The sequence below is a fragment of the Acanthopagrus latus genome, chromosome 21 (genome assembly GCF_904848185.1).
Source record: "Acanthopagrus latus isolate v.2019 chromosome 21, fAcaLat1.1, whole genome shotgun sequence".
Classification (NCBI taxonomy): domain Eukaryota; kingdom Metazoa; phylum Chordata; class Actinopteri; order Spariformes; family Sparidae; genus Acanthopagrus; species Acanthopagrus latus.
In genome coordinates, this window is record NC_051059.1 from 1710157 (window position 1) to 1732867 (window position 22711).

Genomic DNA, 22711 nt, shown 5'->3' on the forward strand with positions numbered 1-22711 from the left:
TCGGCGATTTGGCGCTCGGCTGTCCCCGGTTTACTGTACGCTCCAAACCAGCTGCTGTAAGAGAGGCACTTCACTCCTTCACCCTTTGACTGGTTTTAAAATATATCCTCTGATGACATTAATGGACAGTCATGTCTGACGAAGAAAACAAGGTTTCCGAAGAACTTTTCAAAGACGTAAAATTCTACGTGGTAGGGGACATTGACCAAAAGGTGAGGCTCCGGACGTTAGCTTCTTGTAGCAGGACTGGTAGCATTATAGCTGACTAGCATCATTCAATCTAACTGAGGTGCTGCAGGAGAAGCAAGCCAGCTAGCTAACTGACTGACATGCTATATGAAAAACATTGAGCTAGCCATTGGGTCACTGTTGTGTCGTTCCCTTCGTTATGCCTTGTAAAGTTATGTTCTGGATTGTGATAATGATACTCGACATGACAGAATATTTTGCATAAGCTAAGGTTACCTAGTCCTGCACTTCCAACGCAGCCTCTTAGCATTAGCTGTGAGTTTCGTAGTTTTACAGATCCCTAGCTGCTAGCGTATAGCCTCCGGTTTATCTGTCACTGTCCTTTCAAACTAACAATAAAGCGAGCGTGTGTTAGCTTGCGTTTTCGATAACCACTACCGCCTAACAGCCCCCACGCCGATCTGGCGTGTAATGATATAGGGACTTGAAAAGGATTGTGCACGGTGTTATTTAGCATCAACTCAACATCTTGCTCAATTGGGCGCCCCTTACTGCGCATGTATCCCTGCTATTCCACTAGCTGGTACTGGAGACCTGTGGCATAGCGCTGTACTTCCTGCCAAATAGTGGGTCCCTCGTCCAACCTCTTTTTAGCGTGTTTATACGCAAAGGCGACCTTTTAGTTGTTGTGTTCCACTAAGTCATGTGAAAGGCAACAGGATTTTGTTGCGAAGTGATACAACACTGCGAGCTTATCCTATGTTAAATAAGCAGGAGACCACACACTCTACTGGTTGTAGTGTCTTCACCAAATGTGTAAACTTAGTGAACACTGGCCAGCCCAAATCTTATTTTGGATTCTGAGGGGACTCCGTTTGAGATGTGAATGAATGATATTATTTTCTGGTTGTGTGAAATATCCAAGTCATGTTTTATTAATTGCTTTCCTTTGTCATCTGTGCTGTGAAAACATCAGAGCACATGGAGAAAGGAAAAGTGTGCATCATGTCCTGCACATTGTTCCTATAAATCGTCCATCACAGCTGATAGCAATAGAAGTCGCCGGAGGTTGCAAAAAAACCTTAATCAGGCAAATTGTTTGTGCACTTTGGAGCTCATGTGCTCCTCGGGGGGGAAAAAAAGTTTAGTTCAAAAGTGGTGTAGCTGAGTTCACGCACAGTAATCATCCAAGCTGAATGTCTCTGTACTTGACCTTTTTAAGAGGGTCAATACGTCACAAACCGATGAATTTTTTTCAAGATAGAGAAGAAAGTAACCAGATCCAAGCAGTGAGCATGGGCGGAGTCCTCAGCATAGTGGCTGAAAACATTTTGGAATGTAGCTGAAGGTTAAACTCCTTGAAATAACAATGTCATCAGTTCCATAGTATCTGTCATTGAGTGATTTTCTATAGGTTCAGGTTGTTGAAGATACCGAAACCATGTATAAACAGGTGATCACCCTTAGTACTGCTATCTCAAACCACGATTTAGCTTGGGGAGGTTTAGGGAGATGGTGGCTCAGATGTAAATAAAAAGTTGTATTGCTCCTAATGATTTGAAAGTTTCTTGTGTAAATGCACTATTGAGTGACATTTTACATATGAATTACAATATTGTCCACTTAGGGAAATCCTTCTTGGGCTCACTGTCAGTTTCCAGCCCTTTGATTACATATAAACCTCATAATTTCACACGCAGCGAGAAACATCGCTCTGGAAACGTGTGTATGCGTGGTCTGAATTATGCGTGAGGTACATTCTTACCACACATTTTTCCTTTATTAATGCCGACTGGTGCCATAATGCCAATGTGGCGGAACATTTGTACACATGGTTTTTGTGGGTACACATCTGGCCCTCAGTGGCTTACACTGCAGATTTAGATTTATTGTTGTAAGTATATTATTTCTAATACAGTCTCGCTGACACCCACTCAAAAAAAGAAAAATCAACCTCAGCATATGATGAAATCTAGGATTGTTCTCTTAAAATGCATCATATGATTAAATGTTGTGTGTAGATGGAGGACCTGCCAAAGAAAATGGATGGAATTATGAAGTCATTACAGTTAATATCCCTAAGGTCGGAGGTTAAATGTGCTGTGACTAAAAGTATTTGACAAAAAATGTTCTGGGCTTTATTTAACACCATACCCCAGGAACAGCAACCACAGTGGAGTGCAGAGCCCTACAACCACTTATTATTATTCTGTTTAGCACAGATGTTAGCCTTTACGCCTTTTACACTTTGTATGTATGTATGTTTGTGTGTATTAGGTGTGTCACGATTCTCCAAATCTTCGATCCGATTACATTTTCGATTCTAAAGTCACGGTTAGATTCGTTTCTCGAGTTTTACATTTATTTATTTTTTTGAAAGCACAGGTTGCTATGCCATTTTTAGACTAGAGTTTTGTGCAATATAATATCTGACCTTTGTTCACAATGTACCACACTACATTGTCAAATTTAAAACATTTTTTAAGAATTTCGGTGAAAGAGGAGGGTGTTCAAGTTCTGTTGATGGGTCTCCTGCATCTGCAGTTGCCAATGTTGTAAGAGTGATGTAGCCCCTTTCAGGAATAGGGCGGTGTGTGAGGTGTGTGTGCGTAAGGTGTGAGTGGGCGAGCGAGAGTGAGGGAGCGTGCGTATGTGCTGAGACTACTGAATGAATGGGAGAGAAAGGAGAAGTAAAAGGAGTAGCAGGAGTAATAACAGCAAAAAAGTGTACAGTATGGGCTGTAGTTTGGCTGTGAATAAAGGCGACGGCTCCTCCAGATACAGCAAAGCTCCCTGGTATTATTTCCCAACCAGCTGAACATGAAAGTGGTTCACCCTGAAGGTAAACACAAACTTTGACCCTGGAGGAAATCATCTCCCCTGTGCTTCCTGACCACGGTCCTGGAGCTGAACAGGAATGGTGTAACACCATGCTATCGTCTGGCTGGCTGTAGCTAATAGCTAATGGCTTAGCTAGTAGCTAAGTTAGAGGAGGTTGACTCGCAGCACTTCAACACGTGTGTGTTGTTTTTCCACTTGGCTAGCCGACCGGACGTGACATGGGGGTGTGGCAGCATCGAAGATTCCATTTTTTAATTCAAAGTTCGAGGTTGTGACTTAATTTCGGTCGATTTCGATTTAAAATCAAAATCATGACACCATTAGTATGTATATATGTATGTATTTATTTATTTAGTTAATGCTATCAAAGTAACGACTAGAGGTGTTTTTGATGCTTTTACTTTCATGCTTGTGTGCTGTTTTAATGTTTGTGTGAAGCAGAATTTGATGGATACCTCTGCTGATATTCCAGGTGGTGCAGTTGCTGAAAGCAGGGAAAGGGAAGGAGGTTTCTTACAATGCTCTGGCCACTCACATCATTGCAGAAGATGGGGACAACCCTGAGGTGGGCGAATCAAGAGAGGTTTTTGACCTCCCTGTTGTCAAGGTAAGGATTAAGCCCCACTATGTTTACCAAGGTTAGGCGTGATGTCATTTTTAATTTGTCTTTCTGTAGTTAATAGACAGTGTTATTAATTTCAACCATTCCACCTATTAAGATTACGATTGGTACTGAATTCAGGAGCAGTTATCCCCAAGATAAAACTCTGCTCTTGTATGTTTGGGCGATGGTGCTCCCATGCTTTAAATTGAAGGCCGACATTAGGCTAACGTTACTTCTGGAGGAGGATTGGATTGGATGTTGTAGGGAGATCATCAGAGAGTGAAAAATAATCTCTCAGAGTACTTTTATAAAATGGACATGTCGGATTTTATTAACTTATTTTATGAAGACCCATACTGAGCATGACTTCTGCCTCACAACAGTTACGAATAATCTTAGCCATTTTCACCTGGAGCTCATGGTCGCAACCATAAATAATAACAGCAAGCACAGCTAATCAGCCAAGATCTGAGGAGGTGCAGTTTTGCCGTCCAACTCTGACAAGTGTGGAGTCTATAAATGTTTTATCTTAAAGCTGCAATGTGAAAACAATATTAAGATAGTACCTGACCCCTCCCATCATCTCTATGTACTCCTGGCATCTGTCAGAGCATCAGAGTCAGAAGATTTTGCAATAACTTCTTCCCCCATATCACAACAGTCACAGAATCATATAGTACACTGTGGAGCAGTGCTGTGTGTGAGTCCAAAAACTGCAACAATGTAGCCCTACATTTTTTCAGGCAGAAATCTCTGGCTGCATGCTGGGATGAAGAGCTTGTACAGTGAAGGAAGAAAAATGCTGGACGTAAAATCTCTCAATGCCTTAGCAACAGTGAACTTTGCATGATTGAAGTTTACTAGTTACATTCAAGTTCAGTTGTACCATCACCATGTGACAGAATGGCATGAGGTTAGAAAATGAGTGCTGATGGTATCAGTCGGTGTGAAACTTCACTATTGGGATAGACTTTTCAGCCATATTGTCAGGCCTAACAGAGACTGATAACCAATATTTGGAACCCATATACATTTGTAGTAGAAGTGAAAATCTCAGGGTTTAATTTTTTTTTCATTACTTTATACTTGGACTCTCCTATATTTTAGAGGTATGTGTTGTACTTAACTTTATTAACTACTTACTATGCAGATGCAGACAAATAAAACTGTAAAGTAAAAGTCCTGCAGTATTATGTAATTGTAATTATCAGCAATGAGAAAAAAGAGGTACAGATTATGATAATCCAAAAAATGCTAAGTATCAGATCAGCCAATGATCGGCTGGTCAATAATTCAAAGCCACACACAAGAGAAGCAGGATCTGTCATTAATTTATTGTTCTGTTAATGTTTTCCAGCCATCCTGGGTGATCCTCTCAGTCAGATGTGGAGACCTGTTACCGTATCCTTCCACCATCAAGTCCAGAGAACCTTAAATTGATGTCATTGAAACTAGAACATTGTTTAAAATATTATACTATTAATGTTTAGAATTATAGAAATTTCAGAGGGGTGTTGTAGGGGATCTGTTGGTTTCAAGTGTTAGATTTGTTTAAAACCTTGTTTTTCCATAACCATGAACACTGCAGAGTAACCGGATTCTCCCCAGAATCAGGACAGATATTCTTTGGTGTGACCGCTTGTCTTCCCAGGGTAAGTGTTGTAAGTTTGTGTGTGTGCATCTATCTGTCTGTCTGACTTGGCTATATTATTCATTACTGAGTGATATATCAAATGCTGGACCCAAATATTCGGCTATTCAGATATTCAATTGTTGGGTAGGTATTTAGTTTTCAATTTTAATATTTCAAGCATGAGCTTACAAAAAAATTGACTGTAAAACAGTGGATGCATGTTTTGAGCATCCCAACCCCCGTGGAATCGCTCGTTTCACTATCAGAATTTGAGCCATTCAGTCCAGTAAAATTGGAATGTCTGGAAGAGCTCTATCCAGGTAAGCTCGGCGCTAAACCAGAAGTGTAAAACAAAAAACCTGCAACTAAGTATCGAAACATGTCTTTTCCTTTTGCCACACATGTCCATTGCGTTCTGGCACCGGTATGGTTTTGCTTTGTCTGCGTTTTGAGTCCGGCACGGTGCAGCACTGCCAGACAGCTGGAGGTGCTGGACCGAGGAATTTCCGCAATAATTACATAATCGCGCACAATGGCTGTTATCGTTATGTGTTATAAACACAACAACGAGAAGTGTCCCCAACCGATGGATTAGAAGAAGGGCTTGTATTTGTCTCTTTCCAGAGAGTTTTGTTCTGGTGTCAAAAAGGAGGGTTTTATTTTGAAAATTAACCGTTATGTTATATTGTTGTTTCGGTGTGTGACTTCCTGCCTGCTCTGTGCTGAATTCAGCTCAATTGCTGCGTCGTGCAGAACCAGTGGAAGTAAACACTTAGACCACCACTGCCGTGATAGAGCAGAGCCAGCCTGGACGACGTATCTTATCAAATCTGGCCGTAATTGGAGTACATCTCTGTTTTAAAAAAAAAAAAAAAAGTCATTTCCCCCCCCCACAACGGGGTGCTATGACTTTGCCCTCCTGTATAGGTTACAAACTCCAGCAGACCTTCAAAAAGGGTTAAAGTTGTTTGACACTTTTCAATCTGTTGTAAGCTTCAGTGAAGCCCAGCTGGTATTTCTTCATTAGATAAGCAGTAAGCGACTTCAACCGGCCTGGCTAAAGGGGAACACACACAATGAAACATTAAAGTGCATTTTCATAACTTAAATGTGCACTATGTGGTTTTGGAAAAGTATTTCAAACTTAGAATTTAAAAAATTCTACATGAATGAGCTAACAGTACTAAAAAAAACATGTCTTTGTCACTATTGTTTAATAATCGACTAATCATCACATTGTGTGTTGGTGCATAGCTTCCAGATGATCTCAGTGCACTGTGGGCCTACATAACCTTTTATGGAGGGGAATGTCAGCTTAACCTCAACAAGAAGGTTACCCACTTAGTGGTGAAGGAACCAAAGGGGGTAAGTGAATGTTCAGTGTGTAATTTCCCTGATTGATCACCATGTTAATGTATGAATTTGGTCACTTCATAATATACCATTTATTTTTTGGTTGCACTTTCCCCAGGCTAAGTTTGAGTGTGCCCTGAAACACCCTGGTATCAAGATTGTCACCCTGGACTGGATAACCGATTCTGTCAGAGGTAATGTTAGAGCTGCCGATCTGGGTCGTTTATGCATTAGGTTTACCTTTTAGTTTCCGTTGGCTATTACTCAAATTTTGGTCAGTCTCAAAACAGTGTTGAGCTACATCATAAAGTCAGCCATGTTGGCAATCATCTTGAAAATGTTTTGATCATTTCTGTGCGTAACTGAATGTCAGTAAAGCCATCATGAGTGTTATCTTTTTACAAGACGGTTTTCATAAACAGCTACAAATTTGAAATTGCAAATTTGCACGTTTTCTTCAAGTTCATTGGTTCCTTGGACAAGCACTTGTTTTTGCAGTACTGGCTCAGTTCAGTAGTTGTGTCAGCAGTTATCTGCATTATCAGACACAGCATCACTTTGTGGCTGTTTGACTGTGACATCCCACCCTCTGAGCTGCTTAAAAGGATATTGCACACCTTTACCTGCAGAGCAAATTAAACTTCAGTTGCTAACCTTGGGTGATTGCAAGCACGTCTGCAGGAGCAAGTTGCTATCCATCCTAATTATGTTTATTATACTGAAAAGGCAGTCTGGTAGTGATGATACTATTTGAGAAAGAACATATCATTAAGACGGTTAGAAACACTGGCTGGATTGGGACTTTTCTATTTAGTATGCTCAGCAGTATTAGTCATCTGCCTCCATCATCATTTATAAAACTGTAGTTGAATGTGAAGGGAACGTGTTCAATGAAGTCTGGTCAAGGGGCGTTATAGAGCACAATTAATTATGTTACTTAAACGCATATTTTGTAATTAATTCATCCATAAAAAGATATTTAAAAAATATAAATGTCAACAGTTGTAACTTATTGACCCTTTCTATCCTTTGCAGACAAAAGTAGGAAAGATGAGGCAACCTATCACCCCAGACTCACATGTGTGGAGCGTGAGGAAGACGAGGAAAGTGAAGCAGAGTCATATGACCAGCGCTCCCATTCAGATGGAAGCTACAGCCCCCGGCAATCCCGGCTGTCCAGTGGTGGCTCATCTGGCGAGGAGTCAAGCCCTCACAGACGACCAGGACCAAAAAAACTGAACTCCATCTTCCCAGTCTCTCCCCGCAAACCTGAGCGCAGCAGCGAGCTTATGTTTGACGACTCTGACGATGATTCTTCAACTGAGAAGGAGGGCACCAACCTCAACTGGACGCCGGCTGAAGTTGCAACTCCAACCCCTCCTAATCCAACAGGCACAGCCAGACGACGGGGTGGGCCACCTGGCAGTAAAGACTCAGTGTCATCTACAGGCAGTGGGCTGATTAATCTGTGTGCCACTGTGCCTCCTGTACCAGGCAGCGGGGGAGCCATGCCTGCAGAGGCTCGTGCAGCTGCTGCTGCTGCCATCATTCACACCACACAGCAAGGTCAGTATGTCAGCTCTTCCAAAGGTTGCACACTTGCTCCTATTAAGCAAGCAAGCAACCCTTTTACAACAAGGTACAGTATGTCAGATTCTGTTAGAGTTGTAACTTTACAATTGAAATTTCGGGGCGCGGTTTAGCTCAGTTGGTAGATCAGGCGTCTCATGCACAGAGGCTCTGTCCTCGCTGCAGCGGCCTCGGGTTCGAGTCCTGGCTTGGGGCCCTTTGATGCGTGTCACTTCCTCTCTCATCCTGTTTCCTGTTATGTCTTCAGCTGTTCTGTCAATAAAGACAAAAGGCCCAAAAAATATACAATTGAAAATAAAACAATTGAAATTTCATCCATCTGAATCAGTCTCATATGTATGTAATGATGCACCAAATTTCTACTGCCTACCAACCTACCACATGGCTATTTAGCATGTATATGTATGGATCTAATGAGGGAAATGGGTATGGATGCATTCTACTGTTGCTCCTTGTCATCTTGTTTTGTCTGAATAGCAGTGGATGCAATCGTACTGCACAGGATGACAGGCTCGCTCTCATAAGACTCTCCCTACTATGCCTCTGATTGGCTTCGTCAAACTGTTAGCTCACAGACGCTCAGTTGATGTCTGTTTTTTGTGGTGATGTGTGCAATAACACTGTTCAGTATTGCGATGACGATGTAACTTGCGATAAATGAACAGATATTGAAGTTTACATATTATTAACTATACAGTTAATGATTGGCTAAGGTTAGTTTTGAATTGTTCGTGTGGGTTTTCATGGTTGTATTGCAGGTGGTACCTGTGTTTGTAGCACATCGTCTCTCCTGAATCCAAAATAAGTCCATATAGCAGCTCCGTCACTAATTGTGGGGAGCACATATGCACACAAGGACTGCTCCGTGGTGTGTTTATATTGCGATGACGATAAAAAGTTGATTTATTGGGCAGCCCTAGTAGTAACACTCTGACCTCTTAACTCATTCTCTGGAGCTGCTTTTCAATGCAAGAGTGACTTTTGGCTCATTAGGTGGAGCAAGCAGCAGATCATGAGCAGTAGTTTCCCCACTATTCCCCCGACTGTTTGTCTGCTTCGCCTAACCAGCCCAGAGACACTGCAGCTTTGCAGTCTCCAGATTTTTAAAATCAGAAGGACGGAGGGATTGCTACACGCCACTGGCTGCTGTATTGTTTTATAACTGTACATAGTCCAATGGCTACTGTTTAGACATGCGTAGATGGCCGCTACTGTCATTTTACTAAAGAAGGAAAGTAGATGTACCTCAAGTAAAAAGTAAAAACACATTGAAAACAAATAATGAATGCTGTGCACGTCACATTTATCTTTTAGGGACATTTTTCAAGTCATATCTTAATAATAACATACCGTGGACTATATATTGTGACAAAATCGTACCGTGAGTGTTTGGTATGGTTACATCCCTGTTGCATACAGTGACCAACTTAAAGACAACGTGTTAGTGTACAGTAGGCTACGACCAGAAGAGGTCTTGTTGACACAAGGAAAAAGAAAGTGGGCACATCGATGGGTGTTTGTGTAGTATCATAATGTATGTATATAAATAGGGTTCAAGTACAGCCCCTGCATTGATCAATGGGCACTCATTGAGCTGACATTTACAGCTTACATCAAATAATACAGTTGTTAAGATGCATCTTTGCATGCTGGCATAGCACTGCTGATTTTGGAGAGACACAATAAGAAATAAGAGGAACCACCTTTTGTTTTTCTTGTGATAACGGGCTAATTATGCTGTATTTTGGGATAATAAAGCTTGTTTTCTCGGGAAGAAGAGAACTAAACCCCTTTATAATGAAAAAACAGATTGATATTTTTTCTTACATTTTTATATGTTGTTTCATCATATCAAGCTGGCATTTGCAAACACAGTATCCTGTTGTTGAAGGTTTTATCTCTTTCTGCTTTTTAGGTGTTTCGGTTCCAGAGGGCATCACTGGGTGGAGCTCAGCTGCTAGAACCCTTCGTAACATCACCAACAACTCTGACATCCAGCCAGCCAATCGACCTGCCAACATAGCACATGTATGAAATGCCACTGTTTCTCTGCACAAATTTATAACAAAATACTGGTGCCCCTGCTCTTTTTTCCCTAATTGTTTCTAATATTACTGAACATAATAAGTGATGAGTTTGGGATGAAAACACTGACTTTATACTTTCTGTACATTTCAACCTCTTCTTTGCTGTCCTCTATTACAGATCATCCAGAATCTGACAGGCAGTCAGACAAAGCCATTGGAGCAGCAGACCAATCAGAGCAATGCCCAAGCCCCTAACAGTACCAATACTCTTTTGTTCAATCAGTCCAAACTGGTAAGCCAGCCAATTACAGCAGAGCAACAGCAACAATTATTGCAACAGCAACAGTCACACCAGGCTGGCCAGCAACAACACCAACAGTTACCACAGCAACAACAGCACCCCATGATGCACCTCCAGCAGCAGCATCAGATGATGCAGCTACATCACCAACAGCAACAACATCAACAGCAACAGTCACAGAGTGTACAACAACACGGTTTCCCACAGTTGCCCCAACAGCAGCAGCAGCAGTTTCTGCAGCAACAGCAGCAGCAAATGCACCAACAACAGATGTTTTCACAGCAGCCACAGCAGCAGCATGCCTTCCCCCAGCAGCAGCTGCGGCCCCACCAGCTCCTACGGCCTGGTTTGCAGCAGCTGCAGCAGCAACAGGTGTTGCAGCAACAGCTACAGCAGTTTCAACAGCAACAACGCATGCAGATGTTACAGCAACAGCAACAACAGCAAGATCAACAGCAGTTACATCTACAGCAGCAGCAACAGCAACAGCATTTCCTACAACAGCAACACATGCAGCAAATGCAGCAGCAGCAGCAGCAGCAACAGCACCTACAGAATCAACAGCAGGCTCTGCAGCATCAGAACCAGCAGGCCCTGCAGCAGCAGCAGCAGCAGCAGACGACGACTCTGCAGCCTCAGCTCCAGCAGCCTCCTCACATCCCTCAACTTTTTGGACACGAGCCAGGACAAGACAGTGAGTACACCCAGGGTCGGCATGAAGGACAATTATTGTCACTCAAGGCCATACTGTTTTGTATTGGTAAATATTACTATGAGTCTAGTAGCAGGTAAGCTACCAGTAAGACACAAACACAGCAACAGAAAATAATGCATTACGTCAGCATGTCAGTAAGCAATTAACAATTAATTGACTGCCAGTTAATATTTATTACTCTGCTAAGTTATGGTAAATTCATATGTCCTTGTTATTGTTGCTATTAATAAACTGTTAAGTAAAGCGTGAATTTACACCTAAATCAACATTGGACAACATTAGTAGGTAAATAAATGGGCAGCATGTGCAAAGTGGCTAGCTCTGTTACCTCACAGCAAGAAGGTTCTAGTTTTTGTCAGCGGGCTGGGGCAGGGCTGGCTTCCTCCCACAATCCAAAATTCAAAAGTTAGGTTAATCTGTTACTCTAAATTGTCAATAGGTGTGAATGTGCACATGAATGTTTGTTGCTCTCTATATGTCAGGCCTGGCAACTTATCCTGCCCAATGTCAACTGGGATCTAGTTCTAGCTCTAGTTCCATGTGACCCCGAAAAGGATAAGCAGTTACAGATGCTGGCTGGATGGACCATTAGTAAATGATTACTTGACACTGTTAATTGTTAGTTGACTGCTAGTTAATGCTTACTACCCCATTAACTAATGTTTATTAATGTAACCTTATTGTCAAGTGTTGGATAATGGGGATAAGTAGAGAGGTGGCAAGGAGATGCTGTCTGTCAATGGCTTCCAATATCAAAGACACGAAAGTGTTCACCAAACAGTACAATAATGATAGCAACAATAGTAATTAAAACTGCTGTTGTGGTAAAATAGCAACGTCAGCATTCCTGCCCCCAATTAGCATAGTTCACTAAAAGCAGAGTGGAAAAAATGCATCTTTAAATTGAATCACCATAATATGGAGAGTGAGTGATGATGATGAGGATTTGATAATGACCTCTGAAATTTTTGAGAAGATTTTTTTACACATAATGTTGTTAGAACCTTAATTTCTACTTTAAGAAAAAAACAAACAAAAAAAACAAAGAACACAGTTACAGGTGCAGATCTGTTTGTGTAATTTCATTCTGGTCTATTTTTCAGTTCCACAGGATGGCTTCCTTCTGGGCTGTTGGTTTGCTATTTCTGACTACCCGGAACAGATGGCTGACAAACAACTCCTGGCCACATGGAAGAGGGTTAGTCACACAATAAAAAGAAAAGATAAAAGTCTTTCTTTTGAACTAGTGCATATGCCTGGGTGGTATCCAATCTTTACTAGTGCTACTTTAATACTTGCCCAAATTTTCCTGTGGTTTACAATAATACCACCAGCTGGTTACAGATCACATTTTAGGACCTTGAGGGAGCTGCCAATCACTGCTATCCCATGTTCCACCACAAGGTGCTTGCACTGCTGCAGTATACTTCTACTGTAATTTTCTGTCTTATATCACATCAACATGACATTATGTTAATAACATAACATGTCTAATTTTTTGTGAAGCACTCACTGCATGTATTATATTTGTTGTAAAGTATTGTGAGTGGCATTTCTTGTATGAAAGAGGCTTTACAAACAAAGAGTATTTTTGTTGTTACTCTCATAGTGATATTATAATTTTCAACAAAAATATGATGATTTTTTACAAAACGTTCTGTCATCACTTTTATAGCATCTTTAAGCACACAGACAGTGGTGCTGCCAGACCCACTCCTAAAGTATTTATTCTATACACCTTTCAGCCACAACATTTAAACCACTGCATCACCTGTCAGTGGTTTTAATGTTGTGGCTGAAAGGTGTATTTATTCTATACACCTTTCAGCCAGTGTTTCCCATACATAGGCTCTACTACTTATTTTTTTTAAATCAACAATGTAATTTTATAGCACACACACACACACCACTGACCCTAAAGCCCCACCCACTTGATCATCACATGCGCAGCATGCATCATCAGTTCACTTAAGTATTTCCCACACATTAATTTATTTGTGGCAGTCCACCACAATATCACCATTGGCTGCCAAATAATGATCTTCTATTTTCTGAAGCAGTGCATCCTGTTCTCGCTCACTTAAGACAGCACATACGAGTGAACAGCATGATGTTATATACTCGATACAGCAACGATACTGTTGATGGCATTGTGGTTTTTAGTCAGCCAGTAAAACCAACACAGAGGATGAGGAGCAGTGTTTAACATGGTTGGCTTGACCATAACTTCCTCTGCAAATAAGAAGGCTGGCCTCACTCTGAATCATAGGATATATAAATCAAGATTCTTATGCGAATCGATTTTTATATCCACCAGTGAGTGATGTAACATACTGTTTGTGAGTCATTGACATCTATTTGATATTTAACATGTACATAAAAAGTCCTTAAAATCATACATAACATCCAAGATGGGGACCATATTTTTAAAAGATACTGTGCAGTAGTTTATGTTTACTGAACTCCTCCCTCAGGTCATCCAGGCATGTGGAGGGTCTGTTGACCCCACCCTGACCAGCCGTTGCACACATCTGCTATGTGAAAGTCAAGTCAGCAACATGTATGTACAGGTAAGTGTTAGCAATTCTCCAGAAAAGACACTTTCACACAAGATTTCATCCAACTTATAAATCAAGCAATCGTCATTCATATTCAATCGGTAGAAAGTGTTCCCTGCAGATGCTGGCATATACAGGCAAGGTTTACAGACTGCCTTATTCAAGTTTTCAGGTTCCCTTTTAGCATTGGGTATACATCTGGAAATACAGGCTTGGGCCCTTTTGCTTCTGACACCAAATCCTCTGCCATCGTCTTGTCAGTCAGCCCTTATTCATGTCACTTTATAAGTTAACCTGACTCCTGCTACTCTGAGCTATGACTCTTCTGTTATTGCTGTACAGAGCAGACTTTCAGTTAATAATTGTAGCGTCTGCGTCTATAGACGAGGACATTATGATGAATATCAAGCTACTCTGCTTCTTGATTTAGTTTAGATTAATTTGATGAAAACCTTGGCATCTTTGCCACTCTTGTTGATATTTCTGGTGGTTCTTCTTCCAGGCACTCAGAGATGGGAAGCGATGTGTAACAGCACACTGGCTCAACACTGTACTGAAGAGGAAGAGGGTGGTTCCTCCTCATCGGACATTGCATTTGCCCTTTGCCTTTCCTCCTGGCGCGAAACCTTGCTCTCAGCATGTAGGTCCAGTTCCCACAAACAACTGCTACTTTGATTTAAAAACCCTTTGGTTACCAGCTAGAAATCTGTTTGTGGACTTGATGAAGGCACTGACCGTAAAGAGCTACAGTTACTTTTAAATCAAGGAAATGTCTTTGTTTTCTTATTGCCATATTTTGCAAATGTTTGTGATTACTTTGTGTTTGAGTCTGCAGCATTTCAGGTAATTCAACAAGTCTTCATGTGATTGTGATTTTTAGAATTCTCATCTGACCTTGAGTTTTACCTGAATCATTTAAGTCTAACAGTAGTATTTGAAGGGAATATAACTCTGTGTGTCAATCTTGCATTATCTAGATCCATATATTCTGTCATTGAAAATCCCTAATAATATCTTTGACAAGATACATATTTGATACAGTTACAGCTTACTTAATGGGTGGTCAGATCAGCGCAGTCAAAGCATCATGCCAGAGATCATTTTTAATGGAAGGCAGCCATCAAACCCTGAAAATGATGCCTGGCGCTTGTCACTTTTTATGGGTGTGACATACTGGCCTCAACTTTCAAGAATGACTCAGCGACAGTGTCGCTGGCCACACTTGGCCTGTTTTAACTTTTACACAATTAGAGTCAGTGGGAATTTATGGTAGTGAGTTAATCTTATGTTACTCTTACAGAAAATGGTTGGAAGGACTGTGGTATTTTTTTTTTTTTTAACCATTTTATCATTGAGCTTCTGTTTCCTGACTCTGCACTCACCAAATCATTTTCTCTGTCACTGTCTTTCCTTGCAGATAATATCAGTGACAGGTTTTGTGGATGCTGACAGGGATGACCTGAAGTTGATGGCTTATCTGGCTGGTGCCAGATACACTGGATATCTGTGTCGCAGTAACACTGTCCTCATCTGCAAAGAGTAAGATTGTCTTGCACAAAAGCACCACTTTGCAAGATGACCTACCAGCTGTCCAGATTATAGTCGGTCTCTATACACACTTACCATAAGGCAGCCAAGACATTTCTAACTTCACAAATGTTATGAGTGTGGCCTCACTGTAGATCTTCACATACAATGATAAAGTAGTCCTAAAGAGCACATAATGAGATCTACAGTTGTGTTTTTTGGTTGACTCTTGACCATCCTGACCAGTTTTCTCTCAGCAGCAGGTGATAGTTGGTGTTTTCTGCTCGTGGCATTGACAAAACTGTGTCATGCACTTTATACTGACAGAAAGCTGTTTGTGCAGTTGATCTTGGGACCTGTAACTGCTTTGAAATGGATGGGAGACAACAATGTGCTCTTTCAGATCAGTGCTGAGCTCTTCAGACTTTCCCATTGTAGTGTTTGTGACTGAGTCTAATGGCTGTATCAAACAGGTCCTATTAAAACAGGCCCAAAAAAGTCAGCAGCTGGTATCAATCAGAATCACTCAGAACAGCTTAAGAGGAGAAAAATGAGAGTTGTAGAAGTTCTTGGTTTAGGGCTGCCATGATATAAATGTTCTTTACAAGCATGTATAAATTACCACTATAACTATTTTGACCACAACTTAACAGTATGTCACCTGTATCGAATATTGGGATTTGAACCATCAATTCTGCCATCCAGTTTGTTATCTGCTGTACAGTGTCGGTGATATGAACATCTTGCTGGTCTCTCTTTAGACCCAGTGGGCTGAAATATGAAAAGGCCAAGGAATGGAAGATCCCATGTGTAAATGCCCAGTGGCTGTGTGATATACTGCTGGGGAACTTTGAAGCACTGAGACAGATTCAGCACAGCAGATACTCCATCTATACACACCCTGAACCACTTCTGCCTAACCCACAGCTGGTCCACAACCTGCTAGGTATGTAAAGCTTGATATATTATGACTAATACAGACAGTTATTATATGTGGAATATTGACTTAATTATAATGGGCCAGTTAACAAATAAGATGAAATATCACACAGCGAGGCAGGCAGAATCCCTCGTGGAGCTGCACATCTTTTTGTGGATTATCCCACATGCATGCAGGCAAAAGTGTTATATGGTATGAACATACATACATGTGTGCAATTTTACATGACATGAGAATGAGAAACAACCTTCCGCTTAATATTATAAATTTCTGAAGTAATTTAAACATCACTGTGTCTGTTTTAATTGCCTTTTATGCCTTGATGTATATGTGTGTGTATGTATACACAAGGAACTGTCTTACATTGGCTTCTGTTTTTCTTTGTAGCTGCTTGGAGAACACCGATAAAAGTATCTCCTGAAGCTTTGGCGGTGAGTTTTATTGATGTCTGTGATTTGGTGTGTTAAAAATATTTCTCATTAGTCAGCTCCTCTTTTGTTGTACCTGTTCTACCCATGGGTCGATATGTGACAACCTGAAAATAAGACTCAAAAAATCAACTGTCTTTCTTCAGAATCACTTAAATAGCTTGTCTACAAATTACAAGGTCATTTATCTTCTTAGATAAGTTTGTAAATTTCTTCATGCTAGACAAATTAAGAGAACTTTGACGCAGTTATTTTTATACCAGTTTATACCAGGGTGTACATAGGCACAGCAACAATATGGTGATGATAATGTGGTCGGAATCTTCACATCAGAAGTTCAAATCACCTTGTGTTGTGGATTATTTCACCCTTGATGCCTATGTCATAACAGCAGGTTGTGGCGGTAGCATGTTGTGGAGGCATCACAACAACCAGGAGCACTTACAAGTTTGTACCAAACAATGGGAAAGGACGGGCTACATTAAATAGAAGAGACTGCATCACAATCATTGCATTTATAGGAGGGAAGTAAAACCAGAGAGTGTCTCTCTTCGCACAGTGCATGTGTGATTGAGAGTAAACAGGAGGTGACTCTTCACTCAGGGCAGGTTGTCCACCACTTAATAGATTTCGGATGGTGTTGTTCTCTCAGACAGATACAAAATAAAATAAAATGTTATAATGGGTTACTAGATATATTTGGGCAGGTGTTAATAGGCAATGGGCCCTTAGTGGCCTGCCACAGTAACGTTTATGTGTGGAACACACTGCTCTTAATAAGGCTGTGAAACTTGGTTTGCCTCCATTATTCCAACAAAAAAGGAACAACCCTCCATGATTGTCCCCAAATGGACAGTGTGATTAAAAAATTGGCCCAAGGAGAAGAGATGCGATGCAAACATGCAGTAAATGATGCTGCACTACTTAACTTTCATGTGAATGCTTTTTTGGCTCATCTGATTGTATGTTTAGAGTCTCCAGCTGCTTAAGAAACAGAAGATGACAGACTCCACAAACCAGCCTGCAAACAAGAAAGCCAGGTCAGTACAACAGATCTGGGTACAGGTTCCGCTGGTTGTCAACATGAAACTGCAGAGTTGGACCAAACATCAACTTTGCAGATGACCACTTGATGATGATGTTGTGGATAAAAGTACAATCTCTTGTGTGCAGAGTGGAAGAGATCCAGTCCCCCAGTAAAAAGCTCCCCCCTGAGTCCACCCCTCGAGTCATGTTCACAGGTTTTGAGCCCTCACATGTACAGCAGTACACAAAGGTAAAGTCAGACGTCATAAAGGTGTATCATTTAAACAACGATTATAGAGAATGCTAATGTCTCTCTCACGCGTGAAATTAAGGGCATTAACCTTCTGTGTCTAAAATCTCAACATTAGCTTCTCTGTTGTCTTCTGCTGTTAAATGTTGTCACTGTCTTATGATGCCTGTCCTCATCTCCTCCTCCCCGGCAGAGGTTACATGCTTTAGGTGGTGAAGTAGCAGACAGCAGTCAGGAAGCCACCCACCTTGTAGCCAGTAAGGTGACTCGGACCGTCAAGTTCCTCACTGCAATGTCTGTGGTCAAATACATAGTCACTCCAGAGTGGCTGGAGGAAAGCTGGAGGAGCCAGAAGTTTGTGGGTATGTGTGTGTGTGTTTGTGTGCTTTATGTAAGGGCTGAAACTGCAAGAAAACTCTTATCTGTATCTTTATCCTTGGCTTCAGTTTGCCATTTTAAGTCTTCCTCTTTCTCTTCTTGTCACTATGTTTTATTGTTCCTCTTTTTCATGTACCAGTTATTTTTTCCATATTCAGTTATTTTTTGTGGAGCAGTAGGAGTGACCATTCAGATTGTACCCAACATAATTACTTAAGAGTTAATTCATTCTGTGTGAAATTACAAAATATAACCAGAAAATGTTCTATATATTGTACTTTATTTGTCGTAACTAATGTGTGCATATGTGTATGTGTGTTGCAGATGAGCAGGGTCACACTCTGAGGGATGCAGAGGCGGAGGTGTTGTTTGGCTTCAGTCTGGAGGAGTCATTAAAGCGAGCCAACAGTGCGCCACTCTTCAAGGTAAGATAAGCTCCACTCTGAAACCAGGACTTCAGCAGCATTAAACTGATGGGAAGACGGGTTCAGGCAGGAACACAGTATAATTGTTGTCTTTCCTCTACCGCTTGCTGAATATTGGGAATAAATCATTCACAGAGGTGAACATTTGTATACTTGGTTTGATTCTGATTAATGTATTTTGTCCCTGTCCTTTTGGCCACTCTGTGTCCCTCTGTCATGTGATGGGTGATGTAGGGGAAGTATTTCTACCTCACCCCAGGGATGTGCCCCAGCCTCAGCACCATGAAGTCCATCCTGGAGAGTGCTGGAGGAAAGCTGCTGGCCAAACAGCCCTCCTACAGAAAGATCATGGAGCATAAACAGAACAAGGTCCTTTAAAATACTTAAGCCACTAAATCATTTTCTATATAAGTTTGACTGTTTTTAAGCCCTTGCAGTTGATGGTAGGTGATGCGGTTGAGGAATAATGATGATAATAAGTAGTAAGTAACTCAGCAATAGGCATGAATAATAAACTTAAAAAAAAAACGCAGACTGAAATGCCTCTAGTTAATTGACAAAAAGTATGGCTTCATTCTAAATACTACATTCTTGCTCTTTTGTTACAGAACCTTCCAGAGATCATCATAATTTCCTGTGACAATGACCTCCACCTCTGTAGAGAATACTTCTTAAAAAACATTGGTAAGTCTCACACACACACACACACACACACACACACACACACACACACACACACACACACACACACACACACACACACACACACACAGTCTAATTCAGTGGTGTCAAACTGATCCAGTAAAGGGCCATGTGGCTGCAGGTTTTCATTCCAACCAAGCTAGAACACACCTGATTTGGATCAGCCAACCAATCAGCCATGGAATGAAAACCTGCAGCCACATGGCCCTTTACTGGATCAGTTTGACACCCCTAGTCTAATTCCTGTTTAGCTGCAACATATTTTAAAATAAAATGTAAAAAAAAAAAAAAGGGTTAGGGTTAGCAGATCCATTTTAAAAGAAAAGTATTGGCTGAAATAAAGCTGATCAGAACACAGTCTTTACTGTACTCAACTGTGTGGTTTCACTGTACTAACAGTGCTCTACTTTTTTTCTTTACTATGCTCAGCTGTTCCTTTATTGTACTAAGGTTCCCATTAACTGCACTCACAGTCCTCTATAATGTTTAATTACACAGTAATGTAAGACTCAAACACCAAGCGCCAGAAAAACATCATGGGGACATCCAGAGTTGATAGTATTGTAATACCGACCATCTGTGCACACACACATTGTATGTGTGGTCAGTTTTATGCCACTGATTATGTACTGTTAGCTGTGTTGAAGGTAGAATGTGGGACAAATGTGAAAGCAAACTAAAGTTTAGTTTACATTCAGTGTTACTCACCAAGACTGTATCTTTGAGGTCCAGTAAACAATGTGAAATCTGTTTCCTTCCTTATGAAATATTTGAAGAAGCCATTAAAAAAGACTTTAAATCTTCCATGGTTTACCTCTATGTTTACTAGCTGCCAGTCTTCTTTTTCTCTTACCTTGCTTGTACATTGCACCACATGAACTCTGTTCCTGTAAACCATGATGTTCCATTAGAACTTGTGTTGATGACTTTTGTGTCACTGATGCTGTCTGCTGTCTTTGTTGTACAGATGTCCACAATGCTGAATTCATCTTGACAGGCGTTCTCACCCAGAAACTCAACTATGACTCATATCCTTTACAGCCAAACACATTTTAGGGCGCTAAGCTTTTTGGTACATTTAATGATATGGCTGATCTGTGTATATACAGTATGTGTGTGTGTGTGTGTATTCTGTGTTTCCTGAATAGTGACCAGGTCCTTAATTTTACGTGAAGCTGTTCCATGACAGACAGGCTGTAACCATGGTAATGACTGCATTACAGGCTAACACAAACTCGTCTTAAATGAACTTTCATGTTTAGAATGCATGTGAAGTTTGGGTTATTACTCTAAGACATAGTTGAGTTTGGACAAATAATGTGGCGTCTGCTGGCACCACAGTGGGACATGTCCCTGGTTTTAGGCCCTCTGGGGAATCTCCCTTCTAAACCACTAATGGAATCTCTCACACCCATTTCACACTGGTCAAAAACCCAACCAACATCCTGCCAAATCTGTCTCTGTCAGGCAGAGCTTGAGCATAGTGCAGTCAGCACTGAGTTTGAAAGAGTGACCACTGGAGTGCTTCCGTGCCTGTCAGCTGTCTGATTGGCTCTGCGCATCTGCAGCTCTCAACAGAGATGAGAAAGGAAGTCAGATGTCTCACTCTTTAACAGCTTCCGTTACTGGGCATCTTGAAAAAAACTGCGGAGATGCTTCTGGTGTGTTGGCCTCAGACTTTGTCACCTGTATTGTTTCTGTGACGGCACTAATATTTTTTGTGGCCAAATGTAAGTTTCCTTGACAGTCACACGTACAAGTTCACTTGACGGTGAAGCAACGATGGCATCAGGAGGACGAGGAAGAGGAGGAGGAACAGATCAGGAAGCCGCCTGTGTACAGTCCAGCCACGCTGAGTTTTCTATGTTAGATCTCCAGTAATTTTGTAGCTTTTTCTTACATGTTTGAGAATAAATAAACTGATGTTATTTTTGTGAAATGAATGTTTAAATTATGGAGGATTTTAACTTTTTCCTGTTTTTCAAATAGAATGTGTGAAGGCTTTAGCTTGTATACGCTGCTTTTTGGATTAAAATCTACATTTGTTTGTGAAAAATGTCTTTGTTTCCTTTATTACCAATTTGTGAAATAAAAATTTTAAAATATCCCCAATATATATATATATTGTTTAGGCATAGTTAATGGCAACTTGTGAAATTAAACCTGAAGTAAGAACCTTAAAAAAATTTTAAAAAATGATTAAACTAACACAAGATTCTGTAATCAATAACCGATCTTTGTTCACGGGTCAAAGTCCAGGCTGAAAGTGTCGATGCTTTTCAAACCAAAAGCTCTCTCTCTGTTCTCCCATTTGAGGTTTTGGAAGCTTTCCGGGAGGTATTCCTTCCAGGTTTATGCATATATAATTCCTGAAAGATTTGATTTAATTAACTGTTAATGAGGGTCTGGGGTAGTTACTGGTGAAATTCTAATTGCTGACTGTCAGACTGATAGCCTGGGGTGATGTATGGGTGGGGGTGGCGGGTGGGAGCCGGGTATGCAGCAGCGCCTGTGGTGCTGCCCTCAAAACTGCAGCAGACTGAATTAGACACAGCCTGAGCCAAGGTCATGTGCTATATATTTCATGTGTGTCTGCTGCCAGCACTTCTCAACATGTATTTACACGAACGTGAGAGGTGACACTCACACTCACCCTCACAGATGGAAGTCGACAATGTCTTCCTGAAAACAGTACAGCGGGAAACCTGCTGGTCACATGTTCTACATACAGGTCACACATGAAATAAAAACAAAACCCTTTAAATTAGAAACACAACAAATGCAGAGTCTCATACAAAGCATCTGATGAGGATTCAATAGTGTGTGTATCGTAAGCTTTAGGCCTTTACAATCACCTGATCTTAACCAAACTGTTGTGATGAGCAACATGACAGTCAGCGCTCTCCACCACCATCATAAAAGCACCAATGAGGCACTGTTTCTTTTTTAAAATGCTGTGTATCTTTCCAGTAGCGTGGTCTCTCACCAGCAACACGGAGGCTTTTCAGTAACAGTGCAAGTTGTCAGTAAATAAATACTGTTGTGAAAATAAAGTTTTTTTTCACAATCTTCCAAGCCAAAGGTTTTATGAAGAGTCAAAGTCATACACTGACGATTTGTGTGTTAAAGCACAGTGAACTACATCGTCTCATCAACACGTCACCAACAAACATGGAAACAAAAGGTCATAAAAAACATGAACGCCACTATGAATCTGCTCATAT

The 22711-nt window shown here is 41.0% G+C and overlaps 1 protein-coding gene across 1 annotated transcript; it reads left to right on the forward strand.

Moving 5' to 3' along the window:
- Positions 1-21543, forward strand: paxip1 (PAX interacting (with transcription-activation domain) protein 1). The gene is made up of 23 exons (XM_037084780.1): positions 1-212; positions 3503-3637; positions 4992-5035; positions 5223-5286; positions 6522-6632; positions 6739-6814; positions 7656-8186; positions 10126-10238; positions 10416-11232; positions 12357-12451; positions 13728-13823; positions 14314-14451; positions 15229-15350; positions 16100-16284; positions 16666-16709; positions 17679-17746; positions 17880-17982; positions 18176-18344; positions 18685-18785; positions 19020-19154; positions 19394-19469; positions 20455-20515; positions 21241-21543. The coding sequence occupies exons 1-23, from the start codon at positions 132-134 to the stop codon at positions 21254-21256; spliced, it is 3381 nt and encodes a 1126-aa protein (XP_036940675.1). The 5' UTR covers positions 1-131; the 3' UTR covers positions 21257-21543.
- Positions 21544-22711: the final 1168 nt, after the last annotated feature.

Bases quoted from the DNA above. Each gene is read 5' to 3' on its own strand.
- paxip1 (XM_037084780.1), top strand. From the start codon at position 132: ATGTCTGACGAAGAAAACAAGGTTTCCGAAGAACTTTTCAAAGACGTA. The intron at 213-3,502 runs GTGAGGCTCCGG...CTGATATTCCAG, and splicing joins TAGGGGACATTGACCAAAAG to GTGGTGCAGTTGCTGAAAGC. The intron at 17,983-18,175 runs GTAAAGTCAGAC...CCTCCCCGGCAG, and splicing joins ATGTACAGCAGTACACAAAG to AGGTTACATGCTTTAGGTGG.